This window comes from Teleopsis dalmanni, chromosome 2, assembly GCF_002237135.1.
Source record: "Teleopsis dalmanni isolate 2A chromosome 2, ASM223713v2, whole genome shotgun sequence".
In the NCBI taxonomy this organism is placed as follows: Eukaryota; Metazoa; Arthropoda; class Insecta; order Diptera; family Diopsidae; genus Teleopsis; species Teleopsis dalmanni.
This window is the reverse complement of record NC_051847.1, coordinates 147,834,489-147,859,585: the sequence shown is the minus strand read 5'-3', so window position 1 is coordinate 147,859,585 and position 25,097 is coordinate 147,834,489. Positions and strand designations below refer to the sequence as shown.

The 25,097-nt window shown below is 28.7% G+C and overlaps 1 protein-coding gene across 1 annotated transcript in view; it reads left to right on the top strand.

Annotated features, from left to right (window-relative positions):
- Window positions 1–2,716: 2,716 nt before the first annotated feature.
- LOC119678235 (probable serine/threonine-protein kinase yakA) overlaps window positions 2,717–25,097 on the top strand; it is a 64,492-nt gene continuing 42,111 nt past the window's right edge. Inside the window, exon 1 of the mRNA XM_038089955.1 lies at window positions 2,717–2,813. Coding sequence (XP_037945883.1) covers window positions 2,796–2,813 — 18 coding nt within the window. The 5' untranslated portion in view covers window positions 2,717–2,795. The remainder of the gene's footprint in view (window positions 2,814–25,097) is intronic.

The window sequence follows — 25,097 nt, the reverse complement described above, 5'->3', positions numbered from 1 at the left end:
ACTATCTTGGTTTAGACAAAGAGTATTTATATAGCTGTTTGAATAATTGAAAACTTTCTCGATCAGTCTTACCTGAAGACCTTTTTCATAAGTTTATAATTAGATTATTATCATAAAAATGATAATGGCCATTTCTCTAACACTTACCAAATTTTTATTGTATGTATCTCTATTCTAAGTATTATTTTGCTATAGTCTATTTATATTTTTCTTTTAAACTAAAAAAAATTTTATTTTATCTTTTTGCCAGTATTGATTAAAATTATCTTAAATGTCCTTCACAATTTATGTCTTAAGTTTTGTTTAATTTCTATATCAGATGGGATTTGATCGAGAAATAGACAAGATTAGAAATAGAAATACATTGAATTACTAATTTAAAAAAAATTATACTATGCAGTTTTCATTTGGAATGAAAAATTAATTTGTTTCTAGAAAACTATTCAAAGATAAATCATATCATGTGTAACTTATTTTAATATGTTAAATTTATTTTATTGATATATTTTCCATGCTTACCTAAAAAGTCAAAAAAACGTTAAAATACAAAGAAAGAATCAGTTCATATTAAAATTGTACTACCTGCTAAACTATAACTTTGTTTACATAAAAATTTTAGATACATATTCTGACTTTTAGATAAACAATTATTTATACTATTGAAACGTACTTAAACCATCTCTAAAAATGTGATATTCAGTAAAGACATTTATTCTAGTGAAAAAACTTCAGAAAATTAGTTAAATGTATAGCTCAAAGTTAATATAATCAGCCAGTCTGAAATATGGCATATTTAATAAAAAAAAATCAATATCATTTGTGTGCATCAATTACTATTCTCAACTTAAACTTTATAAATTATTTTTATATATTTTCTGTATATACTATTCTATAAATATTTAAAAATTTACTAATAGCACAATTTTTTTCATATTCGTTAAAAGATACCATTTCCATCTCTGCTATTTGAATCACATTATCACTATTGATGTTTTCTATTGGCGAATCTGGATTTAACCCAGATTTACTCTTCATCTGTTCAATTTTGTTGTCCAATCGAACATTTTTAGAGTAATATAACAATTTATATCTTTCACAAATAGTTATATTATTCTTTCTTCCATTCTTTCCGTCAGCACAGAGAGAATTTAGTTTTAGGAATTTAATCTAGTCATAGTATCCATCACATTTAATTTGAACGATATTATCTTCATCAATATGGTCTCTATATTAAAATTATATAATCACTATAGATGTAGCTGAATACATTTTTTAATTTTATAAAAATTCTAACAAGAATTTCAATTTTGTAAAGAGTCCAACTAAGAAATTTTTAATACTATAGATTTTATCTTCTCGGCAGTACAGTTTTGGGAGCAACAAAATGTTTATGTCTGGTTCGCAATAGTTCTTGAAGAATATACCTGTGCTACTTTTAAACTTTTCAAATTTATCTATCAGTCGACATTGTCAATATGTAAGTTTTATGTAAGCCGTAAGTTTACTTTTAAATATACACGATTTGTATTTTAGAATATATTTATATTTTATATATATTTTAAAACAATTGAATTTGTAAACTGTACACCGAATACTAATTTTTTAAATAATTTATTTTATTTAAAGGGAAAAAACCAGCCAAAGCACCGGCTAATAGCACTAAAACAACAGAAGCATAACTTTACAAAACTTTTTTTGTTTCGAAACTAGTTTGCATACAAAAAAAACCTTTACATATCTTTTTTATATCAAGCTTAATCCGTACAAAAACTACCATCAGAACCATCATACTAACTTACTTAAATGACCACAATAACCCATTATCAAGTAACGACGTGACACACGTTCTTCAGTAACGACGTGACACACGTTCTTCAGTAACGACAAATTTTACGACGCGTGCACTACCAAAGAACTTAAAGTCAACCCCAATCAGAGCCATCAGGGTGGTCTTTTTACAGACCCAGTCTTTCATAGTGTACTAGAACTACAACACACAATGTCTAAGTTGAAACCCCATATTAGGTCTAGGGTATAAAAAAAGGTAAAAAATTAAAATTGGCTTTATAGCTTAAAGCTTACTTTAGATTCGTAAAAATACTTGCTACAAAAAATCTACATAAAGATTTAACTTTACCAGGTTTCGCTTAGGACCAATAGCACTACGCTTAGCTTATAGTAGGCATTGTCAATGTTAGACGCTTCTAATCAGAATAACATTTATAACACAAACAAATATTTTTATCAGCGTCCACCTGTTCAACGACCAACTGTAGGGCTATTATAGCTGAAATTTGTATGCGCTCGTACACTTTCGTTGGTTTTCGTATTTGCAGCATGAATCGTACGCTAAAAAGTCAGCAAGAAATATTTCAATACAAAATCCAAATCCAGTATGAACTCTGCACTTCAAGCTAAAAGATGAAATGCGGCAATATTTTGAGATTATAACGACATAAATAAATCGTACGTAAATACGAAATTTGCTCGCTTTACTACATTAAATCAGAATATTTCGCGGCATTATTTGAGAACATAAAAGTATTTTTTAAAAAGTATTATCTGAAAATTATAAAATTAAATTGATGCAGCTTACTTGATGTGTTAATTGATTATGAATTATGTATGAAAATTATAAAAATACGTGAATTGAAACATTTAAAAAACTGATTGAACAATTTTTCAAAAATATTTAAAAAAATTCGGTTTTATATAAAAATCTTTAACTATTTTAAAAATGAAGTGCATACAGCAAATTGACATCGCCAACGGAGATCTGTGAAATAAACACAAAAATGTGGACAGACCCAAATGTAAGTGTTTTAGAATATAAAATTTTATGAAAATAAAATTTGCTTAATAATATTAATATAATTTTTTTAATAAGAATTTTTCGAATATATTTTTATTAATCGTAGAATTTGTAAAAAATTTACGCGCCAAAAATTTCAAACTACCAAATTCGCAGCAGCCAAAGATTTGCTTTTGCTTAACACAAGCAAACGCACAAATTTTCTTGCCATCAATGCGAATTTGAATTCCAATTGATTTACGAGATTTTCCATTTTCATGCACACATTTTTCACACATTTTTCAGTTGCGGCATATGCCGTGCAATTTACATTTTTTCCTTCTCTTCATGTTTGTTTTGATTCTCGACATTTAGCAGCGTTTTCATTTTACGCTGCTACTACACAACTGCCCAAAAACAAAAAAAACACAAACCCAAAAGACGATTTAAAAAGTTTTTCATTATCAGCTGTGATAGAGCAGCCACCAGTAATAACAGCTTTAGCAACGACAAATCATAAAAGAATTTTCAAAAAACTGGCAAAAAAACCAAAACAATTAAAAAGCAATAAAAAAACACACACAAACTACATTCACGAAACAGACCAAAACAAAAAGAAACCATAAATTTTAATGAAATTAAGTGGTCGCAAAGACCCAGTGGTGAATGTCAAAGAGACTCACTTACTTGCCAGCTTACAGAGTCGCGCAGCAGCGCTTTTATGTGATGGCTTACCGCTATGTTGTTAGGCACGGCATTGCTGTTAGTCAAAAATCGTTTTATGATGATTAAAGCCAGCCAGGCCTGCATTTCTAAGTCGTTTCTAGTGCAACTTAATCATGCATGCATTTGCAGTTATTCGGTTATTGCCTAAGATTAAAGGCAGCACAAATGAAATGATAATAAAAATTGTGCCCATGTGCCGTTGCCAATAATTAAACTGACTACTTGGGGCGATACAAGAGTGTTGAAATACAACGAAAAGGATTTTATTTCAAAAATATGACTAAATACATTTGAACACTTTAATATATTTTTTAATAAGTTAACCAAGCTAATATTAGCAATAGTAAAACTATAGTTCAGGCAGTAGATATGAGCATGAGTTGTGAAAATGGTTACACATTTCTTAATAAAGCAAAAGCTATATTTATTACAACGAAATAAACTTACTTGTTTATTTTCCCAAAACTGTTACAACACTACCGAAATTTTTACAACGCCACTGCTAAAATGGTTTTACAACACTATTAAAATGGTCTTCAAAAGTCAACATTAGACATTAAAGAGACTTAGAGTACTACTCTATTACTGTACCATAGTACAGTAATCCTACTATAATTCAGACAATTTTTACAGTCCACTGCTACACAACTGCCCAAAAACAAAAAAAAACACAAACGCAAAACAGTCTACATATATATTATAAGCATGCTCTAAATATTAATAAATTACATCACATTATATTATTTACGACTTAAAAAAACTAGATCTTTTGGTACACTAGATGCCAATAGTATTTACTACATACTCTAGTTTAATCAAGTAAATTCGTGGGTTGACCCTGCAGTTGTTTCGGATATAGACAAATATCCTTCATCTATGATCTTTCGAAAATTCTCTTGATTTAATTGTCTGTATATAATTGCTGTACTGGAAATGTCATAAATTGAGGCTTCTCATTTTTAAAACCATGTAGCCCTGTGTTAACTTATAAAACTGAAGTACACTTAAAATTAAAATAAGATTTCCAAATGAATATATGGTATACGTTATTATCGCCAAAAAGTGACTGATTGTTTATCTTAGATATTATTTCAAAATTCTACCTTTACAATTAGAAGTTTAGACCTGAAAAATGCGGTGTGAAGTATTCTCTGTTTCACTACTCTTGTAACCTTTTACCAGAGTATGATCTCTTCTAGTTCCAAAAATGTTTTGAAATTGTTAAAAATAGGCAACCTTATTTTCTTTCAACCAATATTTTACGCTGATGATGGCTAGTAAAAAATGTTGCATCCACATTTATATAACATCATAATTATCATTTTATTTGTATAACACTTCCTCAAACTCACATATTATTGACAGAATATTTATATGGTATATAACATACCCTCCAAAAAAACGTACAACATTCACTATTTGTTTCTGTGAATTAAATTTAGAAACTAAATTATATACATTCCTTAAATCTCCCGCCTTTGGCAGAATACGTGATATTAATTTTGCATTTACTTTAATTAAAACTCGAAAGCCAAACTTAGATAAACTCTAAACTTAATCAGACCTGATCGAATTCATCATGTTTGTGACCAAAGAAATGAATCAGTTATTTCATTGGATTTTAAGCCTATTTATAATGAAGTAGATGTAAATTTGACTTTGATTGCTGTTATATATAACTATATAATGAAATTTAATATAATGAAATATAATAATCAGATAAGATATTTTAATGAAGTAAATATACCAAAAATAAATTTGGTATATACATAATACCATATTATAGTTATAGAAAATAGTCTTTGCTCATAATTAAAAGAAATCCTATCTTTAAAATACCACAAAAAGATTTCCACTTCCTGAAAATCATAACAACATTAAATAATGAGTATATTAGAAATATCTTAACAAAATTTGTCATTTTTGTGACGACTCAAGACATCGTCTTGACATTTTGCAGTTCACACTATATAAAGAAAGATTTATTTATCTCTTCGTAATTATAGTAAGGATTATCCAATGTAGTTATATCAACTAAGTTCTTATTAATTACATTAACATAAAATTGAATTCTAACAAAAATTTAAAGAGCGTTCTTCACTTATTAATTCAAAAGCTTATATTTACTAGTGCAATAATAATCTGTTTTTTTAAATCTTCGATGATATTACTCTTATTGAATTTTATTAATTTTGATGTTATTTCAAAAACTTGTAATTTAATGAGACTTATTCCCACATACCACCACATTCTTTTAACTCCTATAAATTCATTCATATGACTTCATATCATATCACAATTTCTTACATTGTTAACTTTGTCATTCCGTGTCTTTAAATCTATAGAACTCCATTTTAAACAAAAATGTTGCTATAGTGGTAAATGAATTTTTCCAACATTTCTCTACACTTAGCTCCATTAAAGAAAGTATTTCGATTTCGTTATAGGAATTCTCCATATATGTTCTGCTATGTTCGTGTTAAATTTACTTTAACACTATTTTGACAACTTTGCTAAAATTTATTTCATTGTTTTCCTAAATGAATTATTTGATATATATTAAATTTCAGGGTTTTTCGGTTTTTTTTTCGACGTCTTGATTTCAAACTAAAAATAAAAATTAACCAAAATATTTTCCCATATAATTTTTCCTAATTCACGTACTAATAAATAATAAACTATTCAATTCGTAGTATTTCGAATGGGAAAAGCTGGTATATGGTTGTCATATTTTAAATGATTTTGCCAAAATCTTTATAATTCTTAACTACAACATCTCTAAAAGTGCTATCCTTAATAAAAACAACTACTCCATGTAGTATTTTGACCTTATGCAAACATTACAAACTAGATTAATTTAAATGTAAAAAAACTAGGTACACGTATTAGTTTATAGATCAATTCTTAAAATTATAATCTACACATAATAACAACTATACAAATTTTTTTAAAATTCATACTAATTTAAACAAGCAAGTTAAATGAATAAAACTTCAGACTCTGAAAGAACTTATCAACTATGGAAATGATAAAATAAAAGAAAAAAATGATAGATGAGTTAGTTCTACTTTTTGAGCAACGTATGTGTTCAGATAGATTTTAAAAGTAACACCAATAACATAATCTACATATACGTTCGGGCATATACGCAAAATATTATTTTGAACTACTACTTAATATTACTTTAATTTCCCTTCTTGACAATCCTAGCTCATCGCTAATATTTAAAAAATATATATTACGAAATATTCAACAGATTAGTTATAAACATTATATTTCTTATGCAGAATATATTATATATGTTATATGATATATATATATATATATATTATATAGTATATACTATATATGCATGTAAATTATGTTTCAACGGAAAGAATTTTTTTATTTGCATTTACAATCAAATCTACTTTTAAATCTTCTATTTTAAACTATTTACAGATCTATAATATTTAAAATAGTGAATAAAATAAATTCAGAATTCTTTTATATATGGTAGTGCATATTATACACTCTCAGCTCTATTTGAAAACAAATTATCATATATTTTGAAATATATTAGGACGAATATAAAATATATAGGACGAAATAAAAGAGTAATGACAATATATGTATAAATATATATATTTACATATACATGCACTTAAAAAGCAATATAAATACATAATTTTCACTTAAGTTGATAGTCGTACGATTATATATTTCACTCAAGTAATATCAGCTATAAAAATAACCTAACTGATAATTTCAAATTACGCTAAACTCGTAGCTTTTATCTCATACAGTTCTGTTGTACAATTTAAAAAGAAAACAACATTTATATTTGAGATTGGTGAGGTGTGTATTTCCAAGCTGACTAACTCAGTTATATGAATGAGTAATATTTTAAAAAAGAATTTTTATTCTAAGAACATTGCTTTTTGCTGCTATAAATTGTAAAGATACTTGTTTATGCGCATTCACATTAAGTATTCGGCAGTACTAAACCTATGGATGTTATGTGATAGTGATGGATTCAGATACAAATTGTTAAGATTATGGTTTTAGTTTAAGATCATACATAGTTTAATGGGATATATTGTTAATAATAAAATACTAAAAATATTTTGAAATAAAATAAAGATCATGTTGACTGATTATTTAGTGTTATTAAGAAACTTTATTCCATAGGAAATTCTGAATGGAAGATGTATTGGTTTAGATGTTATAATGTGTTATTCCATGACATTTCATATTATATTTGCTAATGTTATCACAGTATACAATGGTCTTTTTTTGGGATCCAATATAATAAATAAAGAATGTTATTTTAAAAATTGTTTATTATGAAGTTTACATTTCACAAGATGTGCACAATATCCAACCATACATTTATTATTTGATTTAGAACTATTCACTGCTATAAGTTTTTAAGATCTCAGATAATTAAAAAGTCATGTGGAACGAAATCCTACTGTAGTTTGTTTATGCTTGCCATCAACAAAACATGATACTTTACTTAAATCATTTAATTAAAATGTTTGAAATAGTATTTAAAATAATTATTATTTATATATTTATTTGCTAGAAGTGAGTTCGTCAAAAAGACACTAATTATGAAACCATTCACTGGTTTAAATCTATTTTTTGATTAAGAAATTATCAACAAAAGATGAAGAGTATTTAGCAATTAACTTCTATTGAACCTGAGTTAATTTCCAGGAAGACCTTAAGAACTTAACCATTGTAAAATAGACCATTCAATATTACAACCACACTTTTACGTTATGTGTATGTATAAAAATTTGAATTGCATTCCAGCAAATCACAATGCACGAGTGTAAACTTACATAATCTGCAATCATTCGCTAAGAAAGGCTTTCTTAGCATATCAACATTGTGATATTTAAAGCCATATTGTAAAATGTTGAGAGAATTTCTATGTGGAGAAATCAGTTGGTCTCAAATTTGTATGTACATTGAATGAAGAAAACAGTTGGGTGACATTATGGGGAATAGAGCTACAATTGGGGCACACGTTGAAAATTGTCACACATTTTCGCTTAAAAAGTGACAGTTCAGCTATTTGAGATTCTATGTTCCACTAGGAAAGAAGAAAAGCAGTAAGTAAGTAAGTTTAGCATATGGTTATATCCTGATCAATTAAGCTAGAGCAGTTTTTGATCCAAATCCAAATTTATATTAGACCTCATTCTTGTTAGCTCCATTGAAATAGATGCCCCCCTCCTTAAAGAGAGAGCTGGATAGGAATTGGTTATGTTTTTTTACGAAAAGCATTTCAGATTTTGCATAAAGATGGTCAACACGCGACTTATGATTGCAGCTGGACACAATCCATGAAACGTAATAGTTGTCAACGGGTTTACCAACTTCATACAATCCTCAGGTAATGATTTTCGTTATATTAATTCATTCCAAAGAAAAGCTTTCTGCACTCAATATTTTTTATAAAAATATTAAGAAATTTTTAAACTTATATAAATAAATCCATCACATTATTTTAAGATGAAAATATTAATATCGTATAAACGTTATGAAATAGTGCGATCACAATCTAAGTTTCTCAGATAAAAATATATATTGCAAATTTTCTAAGTTGTGAGTAAAGCAATTATATATTATTACATAATAAATATTAAGATGGTCATGAAAAATCTTTTTTGTGATCAGATTAGTTATAACATTTTCTAGTATGTTAGTAAAAAGCAAAAAGTTTCGAAAAAAATTGATTTATATATTTATTTTAATTTATATATATTTACATATTTATATATGAATATTTTAAATATAAATATGTAAAAGGGGTTTATATGTATATTTATACAAAATCTTGCACATTTTCTCTAAATTTACATCAGATACTATGCTAGCAGCAAGACGCGTGCCACAATCATTAATTATAAAAATTTCAAGTTCACAATTTCATTCATACATTCTGGCTGACTGAATATTATTAATATAATTTATAACCATTTTTTGTCTTTTCATTAATAAAAAGTACACTCGGATACACACACAAACACACACAATCCAATAAAGAAGAGTAGCTATAAAAACGCCGCCAAACATCAAGCAATTATGGCAATTTAAAATGCAAATATTCATTGCTCTTTTTCTCTTAAAAACAAAATAAATATGTAATAAAAAATTAACGAAAACAAGAAAAAAAATAAAAACAAACCCTTTTTCGTTTTTGTTTTGCTTTGCATTTTCTAATCAAAAAGCATTTTTTATAGCATTTCCATCGCATGCCTTTGCACACATAAATCTATATGCAAACATACATACAAACACACTACAAATAAATAAACAGACGTATCATTTCATTTCCCTAAAGCTAAAACCGTACGAATTTCGACAAGCAACACTTGTGTCACCATAAAATAAAATTATAACAGCCAAGTACAGCAACAGCAGCAGCAATAGCAGCACCACCACCAACAACAACAACAGCAACCAAATAAGCCAAATAATACAATATAACAGCAACGGCAAAACACAGAGTAAGCGCCCCATAATAAATAAATTCATTTGGTATTATAGTGAAGAAATATGTAAGGCAAGCACTGCAGGCGCACACACACAACTATATTCTAAATACTGTAACAAATATGTACCTAGCTAGTTGACTGCCTTATTGGTGCTGCTACTGCTGCGACTGCATCATGTCGATATGTAATTAAACTAACCAAATTCATTCATAATCAAAATAATAATCACTTGATACAATCGTGCTGTCTATTTTGCTTAAGCCGGTAAACAGCACTGTCGCTGCTGCTATATCTGTAGCAGTAATACTCTTAGTTTTATATGTTTTTGTTTTTGTATTTGTTTTGAAACATCTAATAAAAACAAAATCGAACTATTAATACAATTAAAAAGATACAAAAAAAAAAACAAAATTATGAAGAAAAAACCAAAATATGAAGAAAGAAACACGACAGCACCCAATCAAATTAATTGAAATAAAGTTGAGTACACCAAAATTGTACAATATATATGTATATATAAGTAGCAGAGCAAAAAGCACAAAACACAGCACAGCGCACAGGTCGTATAAGTTACTTTCAAACAGGCAGGCAATAAGCCGCAACAACAAAGAAATTGTTGATCTTTTTGAGAGTACGTAGACAAAATGTTTAATAATAAAGATTTGCAGTCTAAATTATGAATGAAAGTACACTAAACGAAGGAAAAAACTATAAAATTTTAACAAACATTCATGCACACTTACATATATACATACACACATTTATATCAAAAAACTAAACAATGTAGTAGGCTATCAAAATATAATAATAATAACAACAACAACAGCCACATTAACTTGCAATAGTACGTATAGGCTGTCGCGTGGTTGTCTAAAGAATTTGCCGACTATTAATGCTAATCCGAAAATGTTTGTATGTACATTTGTACACAAAACAAAAAACAAAAAAGAATAATATACAATCAAAATAAAACAAAAACAAGTCGAAAGGCAATAATAGCAATAACAACAAGTAAAAAGTGTATTTTTTTAAAGAAAATGGGAAGTGAAAAATGAAAATGTAAACAAATTGTAAATCATTGTCTGGCAGCATTAAAATTTATATTATGGGCAAGAGTAATAATGGCAATGAACCTCTAAGTATAAGTTTTTATTTATTTATATATTTGTATGTACGTTTGTTTGTTTGTATGTATGCATTGAAGTGTATTGTGCTTTGTTTTTATGTGCATTGTTATTATTATAAAAATGTTTATTTTAATTTTTATTTTGACATTTTTCACTCTCACTCGCAATGACATAATTTATATATTTATATACATATATACTTTTTTTTATTTGTTTGTCACTTCTCTGTAGAAAGTCAGTTTTCACATAAAAGTCTAAATAGGCGCAAGTGCCATAACAAAAAACCGCAACAACAAACAACAATTAAACTTGTTATAAGTGTGACTGACATTTAGATCTTTCATTCATCCATTCATTCATCATCATCATCATCAACTTCAAATTTTCATCATCATTGTTCATTCATTCATTAAACTTTTAACAAATGTAGTGTGTCAAAAGTGTTTCTTACCTGGCGCCGCTTGTGTGTAAATATTCTTAATGACAACTCATTAAACCAAATTAAGTAAATAGTGATATTTTCATTTAAAAATATTTTATATGTACTGTGCCATTATATTCTTTTTTTTTAATATTCAAAATATTCAAAAATATTACAAATTCTTAAAACAGTAATTTCAATTTTTTGGAGATTGAACACATCTTCAACGACACTAAACTGCAAAAATTTAATTGTTCATTGTTGATACCCTTTTTACTTTTTATATATTTAAGTCCTATATTTTTTTTGTATGGTAAGTGAGAAGTATCGGCGCCACAATGTAAAACTCTAACCCACTAAAACCACCCCTTAGAAACGAATTAAGAAGATTTTCACTACCGACCCGGAGGGCACTTTGGGAAACTTCAATCAATTTATAACGGGAGAGAGCTGAGATAAAGATGATTAATACTTAGAAGTCTAGGTTTATCTTAGGCAAAATGCATGGGTGTAGGAGGTAGAGGGTAGGCTAGTTGTAAACTTTGTGATCAGTGTCACGAAAGCCACGGTTATAGAAGAGGGTGCTGGAGGTCTCTGAATACCTCTCAACGAAATATAAATTGGAGTAATGGGAGAACCTATGGCACATGGTTAGCTAGAAATTAAAGGAAAGTGTGCCAAGAGTTGAAACGTCCGAGTGTGGACGTTTCATGCCAAATAAATTTTATAGATCGTTGCCTGTAATTTCCTTGAGAATTCATCTTACAAGACTTTTCCACCTTTACGAAAAGTGTTCCTTTTATCGGCAAATAAATCTCTAGGAAGTTAAAGTTTTATGAATAGTAGAACTGGTCATAAATGTGGATACATAAGATGGCGCATTATTTGACAACAATTAAAAAAAATGATAAATTGGTAAAAATTATATCAATCCTATTTCTAAATGTGTAGCTTTAATAAGACTTAACTTTAAGTCTTATGTAACACAATTCTTTTAGTTGTTGCTATCTTATTATGTCAATATTATTTCAATATTCAATATTATTATTATGTGGATTTTTTAATATCAACATTGTAATACTTTTCATCTTAATGACAAAACAATGTTAGTTTTGATAGTAGGTTAAGAATTGTTTAAAATCTATTTTTTTTTATTATTAAATTTGGATTTTCAGGCTAGATTTCAGTCCAGTTTTTATATTCATTGAAATGAGCCCCTACAAATGAAAGTATTGCTTAATGTAGAGAAAACTTTTGTATTCAGAATTGCTGAAGTAACAAAAATTGAATGGTTTTAAAATTGCAACTTCAATACTTCTATTTTATTGTATTCAAGTTTTTTTTTTTGTATTCGCATTACAGACGCTAACTATGAGATAGGATCATATGACAACCTATGATCCCTATGTAGACATAGTTTCATCATATTCTTTCTCATATGATTCTACATATTAAGAATGTAAAACGGGAAGAAGATTTCTATCTTTATGATTATTTTAATTGTTTGTATAATATGAAGGTTTTTTCGAAAAAATCTTGCGCCTAACATAAAATAACACAATTCTGAATTTTTTTATATATTTTTGAAACGGGTTAACTGGTCAATGTAATCTTATTACTTAATAAACATTTTTGCAATCCAATCCAAACTTGCAACTTTAAAAACAAAAAATGAGCACTGTTGGCCAGATCTGATAAACAAAGGTTGATAAATAAATAATCAAACAATTGGTAATGCTATTATTGAATATTAGTCATTACGAATATCGAATAATGAATAACAAATCTACACAAAAAATAAACGCCTATTTCCTTCCCACTTACATTTTCAATCTAGCGTAAAAGCGGTAGCGATCTTTAGCCCCAAAAATCTGTCCAATTTTTTCTAAGACGCAAAACGGTTCTTACTAACTAAACTGAGTCAACCATGCTTGAAGTCAGCAACCCATATTATTACTATTACTTATTACAGTGCAAGTCCTTACAAACTTAGCATATTTTTCTTCTTAAATAACTATAACAAGACATTACCGGATTTCGGCCTAAAGGAACATCTCGTACATCAAGTCTGGTCAGTGCTCTCTCAACTTGATCACTTCTGAAATATCGTTTTCTATTCTTACGACATGACTAAGCCAGCGAAGCCGCTAGATGGTAATTTGCTTATATTATTTGCATGTGGTAGTCGTCGCCAACTCGTTTTCTCTCGAAAACCCCTAATGCTGCTCTATCATTCTGAGATAGCATCCATGCTTCAGATACCGCCATACAGAAGCACAGGTAGGATGAGCGACCTATAAACCGTAAGATTTGTTTGTAAACAATATAATATACAACTAGTTGGATTAAGTTTGCAAAGATATATGATTTTTTAAATACAAAAATTCAGTCAGTTCATGTTTCTCCACATTTTCACAAACGCTTGAAACCAATTAAAAAATATATTACAAATAACTTCGAAAGTTCAAACACTGATATTTACTGAATTATATTCTAAAGCAATGTTCATAAAATCAAGAAAACTATTTTTACTATTAAGAATCCGCTTTATCAGGTTCAAAACTTTTCAAATACCCTACGTATTTTTGTTTTTGTTTATTTAATTATTTAAAATATATTAAATTTTACTACATATTTATATACATATATACAGATATGTATTATATTATTTTTTGCTATTTCAAACTTCGAACAATAAGTTAAGTTTTTGTTTTATTAAACAATAAACATTAAATAACAAAAATAACTTATAAGGTTTGATCATAAAATTGATATTAAAATGAAATAAACTCAAACATTAAATTCTCTAATTTTAAAATTTTTATTTAAAAACAGTTATAATAATAATTATTTATGGCAATACAAAATAACATGTCTAATTTGTATTATTACCAATACATATTAAAAGCAACGGATTCCCCATGAGGTGGCAATAATAAATCACAACGATCGCAGTTAATAAAACGTCACAGACGCTCAACTAATTATAATTAACATACTACAACAAAACGAAAAAAAGATGAAAAAATAAAATGTAAACAAACCAAAAACCGAACGACCTTTACGCCCCTTTCGCACCACCATCGTAATATCTTATAAAATACAATAATAATAATAACAACAACAAGGCAGCAAAGCCTGTACTCGTATAACGTAAGCCAACACGTTTTTATTAGATTGTTTTATTACTACTGTTTTACTTTTTTTTCTGTATTAATAACGATAATTATAATGCCGCTTATAATGCTGATGATACTCGTATCGTTTGCATGGATTTATAAGTTTATGTATGTTTTTTTTATTTATTTATTTATTTGTTTTTGTTTTCGTTTAAGCAACATGAATAAACCTACGCAACAACAATGCTTCTTAACACATTTCGGCAAAAAGAAAAAAGTATTCAACCAAATCGTATCAAACATGATCTGTTAACATCTACGTCATCATACATCTTCATTTATGATTGCTGTATAGTGCTTTACAGCCAACTTCCTTATAAGAACTTTTGCTTGCAAATATAAACATATGCGGACGTTGTGTGTTAACACACTATTTCGTATGCATTTGTTTGTTTGTATGCAATTGATTTAAGCAGCATTTAAAAGCAAAAATTGTTTACTTTACTTTTACAACAAAAACAGCCGGCAAATCGCAGCTATTTCCTTTTCTGTTCAACTGCTTTTGTTGTTGGTTTTTTCTTTCCATTTTTGTTGTTATGTCGTCACTACTTCCCTGAACTACATATTAATACAAACATTTCTTATATATGTTTGTATGTGCATGTACTTACACTTATATGTATGAGTTAGTTGGTGTGCTTCTTTTTTTCCGATTAATTTCCTTTACTTTGCTTTACACAGTGAACCCATCGCTTTAGTTGTACCTTTTATGAGTAGCAATGGATGTGCAGTGCTTCATCGTTTCCGCATGCGAATATACTCATTTGTTTACGTTTGCTTGCGTCTTAATTGTTTAAAATGTTGTAACGCAAGAAGACTGATGCTGGGACCAAAGGAAAGCTCCAGCCGAATATCCACATGTTCGAGTGCTTATGTTCGAATGCTAAATAATTTGATAAGACAGTTTAGTGCTCGTAAAATGGTAAAAATTTTTGTTTGGTTCGATACTTGTATAGGAATATTTTTGTGTTGGATTTCATTAATTTGTTTAATTTACTAAGGAATTTGCTTTGCTAGTATCAGTTAACCTCAATATAAATTGATATATGTATTTGTAATTATAGTAATTGCAAGAATAATAATTTAACTAATATCAGTTTTAAATGCATAGATAAAATCATATAAAAAATTTTAGCGAAATTAACTAAATTTTGCCAAAACTGTTATGATAAATTATTAAAAAAAAATTATTATTATTTCATATTGAACGTAAAACAACCGAACATGTTAATTAAGATGTACAATCTTGTGATATGAAAAATTTTTATATTGTTTTATATTGCGTAAGGACACTATTATAAAACTATACAGCTATTAAAAAACTATAGCTGTTATAGTTTAAAACTTGATAGAGGAACTCCACATAACTCGATGATAACCTAATTGTACATCAACTCTTCAAAGCGTTATATATTTTATATATTTAAAAATTCAAGTTCGAATTTTCCATACTACTTGCATCACTGTTAACCTGCGGAATCTTTTTTTCAGCATTTGTCCTAAACCACCTGCTAACCAATTTTGGTACAAGCAACAATGCAATCCTAATAAACGGTTGGGGTTTTAACTATTAATATCTCGATTATGTTGAAACGATCATCAAAACTTTTAGCTTTTAGCATAACAAGTTTAGAGCACCTAAAAACTTAGAATCACAATTCCAAAACACCAAAGCGAAACGATCATCTACTATCACAGCTGCCAAGATATCATAAACGTTAGTACTTGAGTAGCTATTCAAATGTCTAAATTTCCATATGCCCTCTATATAATTAAATTCGATCATTTTTCATCATCAGAAAGACAATTAGCTATTCTAATGTTTTGCTGCAGTTTTTTTTAACTTTAAATTTTTTCCCTTCTCTATGTAAGGCTTTCAGTTCATTAATTTTCATTTTAAAAATCCTATTCACATAGCACATGTGATCATAATTTAGATTGTAACTTTGCTCGTTTCATGGTTGTATTTGTTGCATAGTTGTCAAGAAAACATTTGGTTTTCGCTACAACACGGATTATGTTAAATTGAAACCTTAACTTTTCGAATTACTTCAGGTACAGATGCAGTTTTTTTTCAAATCCTACTAAATGATGTGCAGCAATATCAGCTTTATTAATATTGTTCGGAACTGAATTCAGGCTGTTACAATAGCCATTTGTACTTTACAGCTCAAATTTAGTCCTATCACACTCAGGCCCGTAGCCAGAAATTTGCTGGGGTGAGGTAGGTCAAGATAATTTCAATAATTTATGAAAAATATTGATATTATCAAACAGCTAAGATCCATGAATATAGATAGCACATATATATAATTTCAGTCCTGTGGTTCACTTTGGAGGACCTTCCTGGCCCTAGGAGTTGATCAAATCCCTCCTCTGGCTTCGTATCTAATTACTCTACACTATATACTTGAATTCCATCGTAGAAAAGTTTTTCAAAAAAATTGAGACGTTAATATTTCTGCATACTTGTAAGTAATAAAATTAACTACTTTTAGGCAACATCCAACAGTTACCACTATTGCAATGGCTATAGCAATATTATATATAATTTATATATAATATTTAAATACATACAAAACCTTTCAAGCATGAAATATGACTGTGTCCATGTGCTTATTGAAAGCATTTTTCTTTAGCTATAGGTATTTCTAATGATATTACTTAACTATTACGACTAGCTTTTTAAGATAAGTTTATGTAATAGGACTAAATAAGATACTTAACTGCTCAAAGTATGTGAAGGTTGCGAAAAATGTAAACTACAATTTTACAAGAAGTAAAAGTTTCAAGATGGACTTAGCAGAAACCATAGCAGCTATCGGCCACCTGTGCCTAAAAAGTATACATTCCTTTCGAACAGAAATAGAAGCGCTTTAGAAAACAAGAGAAAAATCGGAAACACACAATTTATTGAAGGGGCCCCCTTTTAGTCAGAGCGAATATTAAACGCTAGCTATTGCGCACCTGTGTTAAAAAATTGAGTATCCCTCTCGCTAAATATACGGGGAGTAAGATCTCTTATGAAATAACTTAACTTTTCTTTGTTTATGCCCAGGTGTAGCAAGATTAATATACCCCACTAAGGAACTAATGGGTTTAGTTGACATCCCAAACATATGTTTTATTAACCATAAAAGTAAAACAATATCTGTTTAAATATTGACATTTTTATTTTCACGCGTTTATGGTGTGAAAACGTAACCTATGCGTTACTTCGACAGAGAAGTATGCTCTGCCGCCACTAAAACCAACCAACCCAAAATATGAAGAGAATACCTCTAGTCAAATTCTTTATAATATCTGTCCAATGACCTTGCAATACCACTATAAAAAACTTTTTATGAAATTTTTAATATCACCATAAAAACTAAATTCTGGTTTTGTTCGTATTTTATTTGCATTAAATAATTTCGTTTGCATTCATTGCCATCGAAAGGTTCCATCATAACTGTGACAATTTCCTATTACAATTTCTTAAACGCTCTATATTTCTATAATTGTTTATATTTTAATTATGAAACGCGTTTAAATGTGAACATAAACACTTGCTAAATAAAAGTACTTATTGAAATTACGAAAAATCTGCAAAATATTTTCTCTACTATGGCATTTAATTCTAAAAAATTTATATCCATGAAGAACAAATAGTTTTGGTTTGATGAAGTTATAAAGCACAATGCACTACACAGCACTAAATTTACGTCGCAGCAACAGCTTTTTGATATGATTTTTTTTTGCAAACTAATCAAACTTGCATATTTGCTGTGTTGTTTACTGCCAGAGAGGAAGTAACACACTACGAATGAGTATCATCACATCATCAAACGTAGTCGTTGTCAAACGTACAAAATCCTAAATGAATTACAATTTACAAAAACAAAAATAAAATAAATAAATAAATATTTAGAAGCAACAAAAATGAAAATAAAACTTTTATGTAAAAGATAGATAGGTATGAACTCAACTAGCCAAATACTAACGAAGCTAACAGCAACAGCAACAGCAGCAACAACAACTTCAATTACAGCGGCGGCAACTATGGGAGTAGCAACAGCAAAAAGAAAGCCAACATGCAACTACAGCACTAACCAAAGTAATAAAATTTACAAATAAAATTATTAACAACAAGAAAAGAGAGCAGAAGTAATAGACGTTGAGCGACGTCGTCAAACGTTGAGTACTCAACGCAACCAAACCAACCAACGTATAACGACGACGACGAATTGCAACAAAACAGGAAGAACTGTCAAAGTCCATTATAGCCAACCTCAATCGCATTTTTGCCTTTGAGTGGTGCACAACACATAAAAAGTCGGGTCGGAGCTTTAAAATTTGCGTTTCACTAGATGCGTTTTTAGCGCAAAAACTTTATGCCAACACAACACTAAGTACCACATAGCCCCCATCTAACCTAACTGCCCCAAACACAAACAAAGCAGCAGTACATCGTACATAGATTGTGCACTATTGACAGTCAAGAACTTTTGTGCACCAAACTACACACTTCAAAAAAAAATACTATTTGCTATTGCAATAGCAATTTATGTTTAAACCTTTTCTCTAAAAAAATAATAAAATATAATAAAAAAATTAACTTATTTAATTGCTATATTTAATTTTTATTTTATAAAATATATTTTATTTTTTATCATAAACAAATACAGTGCATACATAAACCCACTTCATATATCAAAAAAAAAGAAATATATAGCAAAAAATTTACAAAAAAATTGACTTAATTTTTTGCTGTGTATTTGGTAGAAAATTTTTTGTTGTTACGTTTCTTTCAACGTTCAGTTTCTATAATTTTTATGCTAGTTTATTTTATTTTTCAATTTTTTCGTTTTTCTATACATAAAAAAACCAATTTTTTTTTAAAGACGAAATATGTCAGAGATACAACGTAGCGATAATAATGCTGGTATGGCACGTTGGTTGCTTCATACGCTCGCTGCCTCATTTCTGTTTGCCAGTCAACTTGCACACAACTACAAATACCACAATGTGAATGTGTGTGTTTATATATATATATGCATGTATTATTCAGTATTTGCTGTGGCGTTCGTTGGAAATAGTGAGTGAAGGGGATTTTGCTTTTTACTTTATTTTTCATTTTCCTTTTTTTTTGTATTCCATTTAATTTTATTATTTTTTGTACGGCTATGACATTCGTGTCGGACCGTTTTATACTCTGTGAGCTCTCTACATTTGATCACTCATTCCACTGTACCCCATGTTCGTTGCGCTGTACTCTGCTGTGTTGCGTTGTTGCTATTCTGCACAAATAAGCGCACGTGAAGCAAATAACAACTGAGTTTTGAACAGGGTAAAATATTTCATTTCTAACATTTTTCTTCTTCTTGCCTTGCTAGCTTGCTTAATATGAGCTCGCAATACAGGGCCGTAGTTATACGAAAGTAAAATATTTATTGGTCAGGAAAAGAAGTTAGATTTTGTTGTTTTTAAAATGAAAGCAATGATGTTTATTTTATTATTTGATTTAATAATAATATTTGATATTAATATTATTTATTTTAAATAAATAGTATATATTTATACATATGTATGTATATTTTATATAATTAATAAGAAATATTTTCGTTTATTAGTATTTTATTCTGTTGCAAATCTTTAAGATCTTTCTATTCAAATTTATTTGATTATTTTTAATTGAAGAACAAAACAGTTTATACTGTTAGGAATACAGTATACGTAGAAATGTCAATAACTTGTTACATTTTTAAATATCATTAAAAACAATTACAAAACATACGTATGTGCAGGTATTGTTTTTATATACAACTTTGTTTGAATTGATATTAAAAAAGGGCAAAATTAAATCAAAATTTTTGTAGTTACTCTCACCAAAAACATCTTCAGTACAGAATAAAACTATGAACTTTTAATTATATACATAGTTTAAATGAAAAATATTGTTATATGTCACAAAAATATTTTTTGATTTTATAGAAACTAAACGTGCTATAGAGTTAATCTTACTGTACATTAACAAAAAAATTTTTAATTGTAAGTATGCATTTTTAAATGCTATCATACAATATGCATACATATATTTTTGCTTTAAATCTATATCTTCAATATGACCTATTTTGAAGATATACTCAGTACAACTATTTTAACTACTATGAAGTAACTTGGCTGGCCCCATGGCCTTGCTTAATAGCATTACCCCCATGAATACGTGCACGTACACTTCAACCAATGACTTGAACAGTCAGTCGTATTCAAGTAGATATGCATGCGGCAAATATACCACTCATCTAAGTTGCTGTTATATTGTTGTTGCTGACGTTGTTGCCGTTGCCTTGTTTTAAAATCATTGTATCTAAATACAAAAATTTGGTGGAAAATCTGCTATTGCCCAAATATCTTTTCTGCTTTTATATTCGTTCATTTTTCTGTTAGCTTTATTTTTAAAAATCAACATTTCTTATAAGTATTTTGCCTGCCACTTCTTATAAAACTCTGCATACCCCATCAAATTACATTTCTCTACCGAAAATCTTAAGATACACTTCGTATCTATGCTATGCTTTAGCCATGCTGCCAAGCACGTAAAATGTAATTCTCTTTTTTCAAAGTGTTTTTTTCTGTTTATTTCATTTTTTTTTATTTTATCAATTTAGTTTTTAGCTGCTACACAACCCACAAGTCTTTCTCTTTTTAAAAATAAAAAAATAAATGAAAAAACAGACATCGAAAAATATACAAATAAAGTATATATATTTATAAATGTGTGTATATACTTTACACCCTGCATATATATTTTCTTTTTGTTTAATTTTGTTGAATTTCATTCCCACATTTCCAACCATTTACAACAAAAGTCTGATGCTGATGTATAATAACAGCAACAATGCTCAATGTACACTCAATGTATATAAACATTTTTGTAGGTTATGTGTATATAAGAAAATAATGTGTACGCATATACATATACATATAAAAGCAGTGTTATATATTCGCAATGTAGAGAATGAGTCAGTTGGTGAGTAAGCAGCATGAGCATACGAGAGCAAGAGAAAGAGATTGTAGTTGTGCGGTTATTTGAAATTTTATTCCAATGATAAGACAAAGAAAACAGAGTTGCCATACTTGCACGTTTCTGTTAGTATTACATATAATAAAATCAATTAATATTATTAGTGGATTTTCGTAAAGTACACTATTTATAATTATTTAATACATATAAAATCGTTTAAATATTTAAACATTAAACATACAATATTAAGGAAAACTCCGGTAATGAAGTTATTGTTTTTTGAAACTAGATTTACTTAACATTCAATGTATTCTTTACGAATCTTTGTTCAAGATTCGTACTATAAGTAACTTTGCTTTCGGTGTTTCACTTGTAATTGTGTATGTAGGCTAATGTTTAGAAATCTTACTTCCCGGAGCACTTACAGCTTTAGACTTTTGTGAAGGGGATGATAATGTTTGAATCACTGTAAATATTGGTGATGATATTGCAGTTGATGTTGTATTGCTATTTTCAAACATTTGTATTGGAACTTTAGCGTTATGCTGTTGCATATTATCGGCTGTACGAGTTCCGCATCCTATAGAGTTTAAAATTTTAATTTGCGCTTCAAGCATTTTATTTTGAGGAACCAATTTTATTTTCGGAACTAAAGATAAAAAAATTGATGTCTTCATCTATACTATTTTTTTCATTTTCTTTGCTTGGGTCTACAACACAATTTTTGGCAAACTTGAAGAATGTGTAAGTTGAAGTTCATCAAAAAACGTATTCTTTCTACGTTTTCCTGTAGATTATAACCCAGATTTTAATATATACTTTTGCAGTCAAAGTTCTCTAGCGGCACAGCTTCGTATAAGGAAACAAACCGACTAAAGTAATTAAAATATATTTATTAAATATTATAATTAAATTATTATTTAATGAAGTTCGAAACTGTCATCATCAGAGGTAAGATAACTTGAATTGGAACTTCCGAGATATTTTAACATTATTACAATTACGTTTTTATTTCCAAATTATTTTCAAGACAATTGCTGCTACGTCTTTCCACAAACCGATCTTTTAATTCTGGTCGAAATAGCTTTTTTATAAAGTGGTGGTCTTAATTTGACTTCTTTAAATAGCAATTCAGTCGAAAAATCCTTTTCTGTTAAACCCATTTATGTTCGTCAAAAATATCTAATGTATCTATTTGATAGAGTAAAACTATATACACTGTTTTGTAGCTTTGTTGCACTAAATTCGCTAAAATTACGCATGCAACTAAACAGTTTCGCACTGTCGCCAAGTAGCTTATTAGTCGCATACTTGTGCTGACTCTACTTCTAACAAAAGAAAACCTACTTGCATAGAATGATAAAATGCATAAGGATGGCAACTCTATGCGCATTAAAATAGAAATTGAGTTGACACCACACAGTGCTGCCTTGTTGTTTTGTGCTCGTTTTTGCTAGTGTGTTGGTAAAAATAATGTGTTCGCTTGTATGTACATTTGTTGTGTGTTTATGTATATTTTGTGTTGCTATGTACGGATATGTGTAAAAGTTTTTATTTCTCCGTTTTACTTCAGTGTAGCATAAAAACTTTTTAAACCTTTTGTTGTAATGAGAAAAATATCATAAAATACGAAAAAAAAACGGCAATTTTACTGAAACTAAAGTTTCAAATGGAAATTTTGAATTAATGAACGAAACGAAACTCAACAAAATGAACTGGTTTTTGTGTGTTGGCAACTTTTGTTGTTGCTATTGCTGTTGGTTGCTGTTACTCATTTGAAAGGTCTGTGAAATTTTTCTCCTTCGAAAGAGGCTAATTAAAGTCAATGGAGGAATTTTTGTTGGTTGTTTGTTACAGCAACAATTTCGCTATGAAATCTTATAAACTTGAGATTAAATTTTGAAAATATTCTTTTATATGTGTTTAATTTTGGTAAAAGAGAATTTTTGTTTGATATTTTAGGGGAACATAAATTGAATTGCTAACGAACTAAGTTGCGACTGTGAACAGCCAACACAACGCAACATAGCCAGCCGCCAGCCAGCATTCAAGGCGATCGACATTTTCAAACAATAATAAACAATGATTTTGTTTTCGATCGAACAGTGAATACAAGCCAAAAGCGGAAATGAGCATTCAAACATGTTGCACAATGTGCGAAATAAAAAAATTGAGTTCCTCTGAAAATTGCCGATAAGCAATTTTTAATAGGAAAATTTTCGCAGTCTTGTGAGTTTAATTGTAAACAACGATCTCTTGTCAAATGATCGTTCATTTGTACTGATAAGAAAATTATGATTGAAATCGGTGAGATATTCAAACATGTGAGTATACTCAGAAGTTCCCATTGGAATATTATTTCTTTATGGAAGCACCTTGAATTTTAATTATAAACAACGACAAATGCATGTAGATTAGTAATTCATGAGTAACTTTATCGACTTCCCTATAAATTAAAATTGCTCCCAGCTTGAATAGTAAGCTCTTCCATATCTAAATTTAAGCATGAAAGTTATTACAAAAATGTTAAGGGTGCAGATTAGAGTATTATATAAAATATGGTTTTAATCTCTTAGGAGACCAAAATAATGGAACAATAGTAGATTTTTTGTACTTATAACTGACACTTGATCTTATACTACTACATACTACATAAATGACAAAATCATTTGTTCTAAAACTCAAAATGGAAGTTTAGTGACTACGGTCACGGACCATTCCAATTGCACTCCAAAAAATATTGCCTACATCTCTCTTTTCAATTTTGACAGGAAATTTATTCTAGCAGAGATCGTACTATTTTCTATTACGACGCAAAAATAGGTAGTAGTGTTGGAATAATTCTATTTATTGTGGACTTTCTAGAAAAGTAAACTATAGTTTGATGGGAAATAAAAAATATATTTAATAATAATATATATATACATACTATCAAATAATCAAGCTGCTTTTAAATTCCTTTAGTTCAAGGAAATTTACATCCAGAATCTAGGTATATCGTTGACATTATGCGAACATTTGTTGAATTTTTTTGCGAGGATAATTTAGTCAAAATGGAAAGACTTATGCAGGTATGTGTATGCAAAAAAACGTGGTCAGTTCTTTTAAGAAAAAATGCAATTTCATTAAGATGTCTTGTGAAGTTATCAGTCTTGTCCTTTATTAATGTGTCACAGCTGATTAGGGAACCATACTAGGAGATTGAATCACTCGTTTAATTAGACGATAAAGGGACTTTCATCTGCATTGTTAAGTAATTTAGACTTTAACAAATGTTTAAGTTTTTAAGTAGTTTTCAAGCCTCTAGCTTTTTTTTAAGGTAACACAATAGGCTAATAGGCCTAAGCGGATATTTA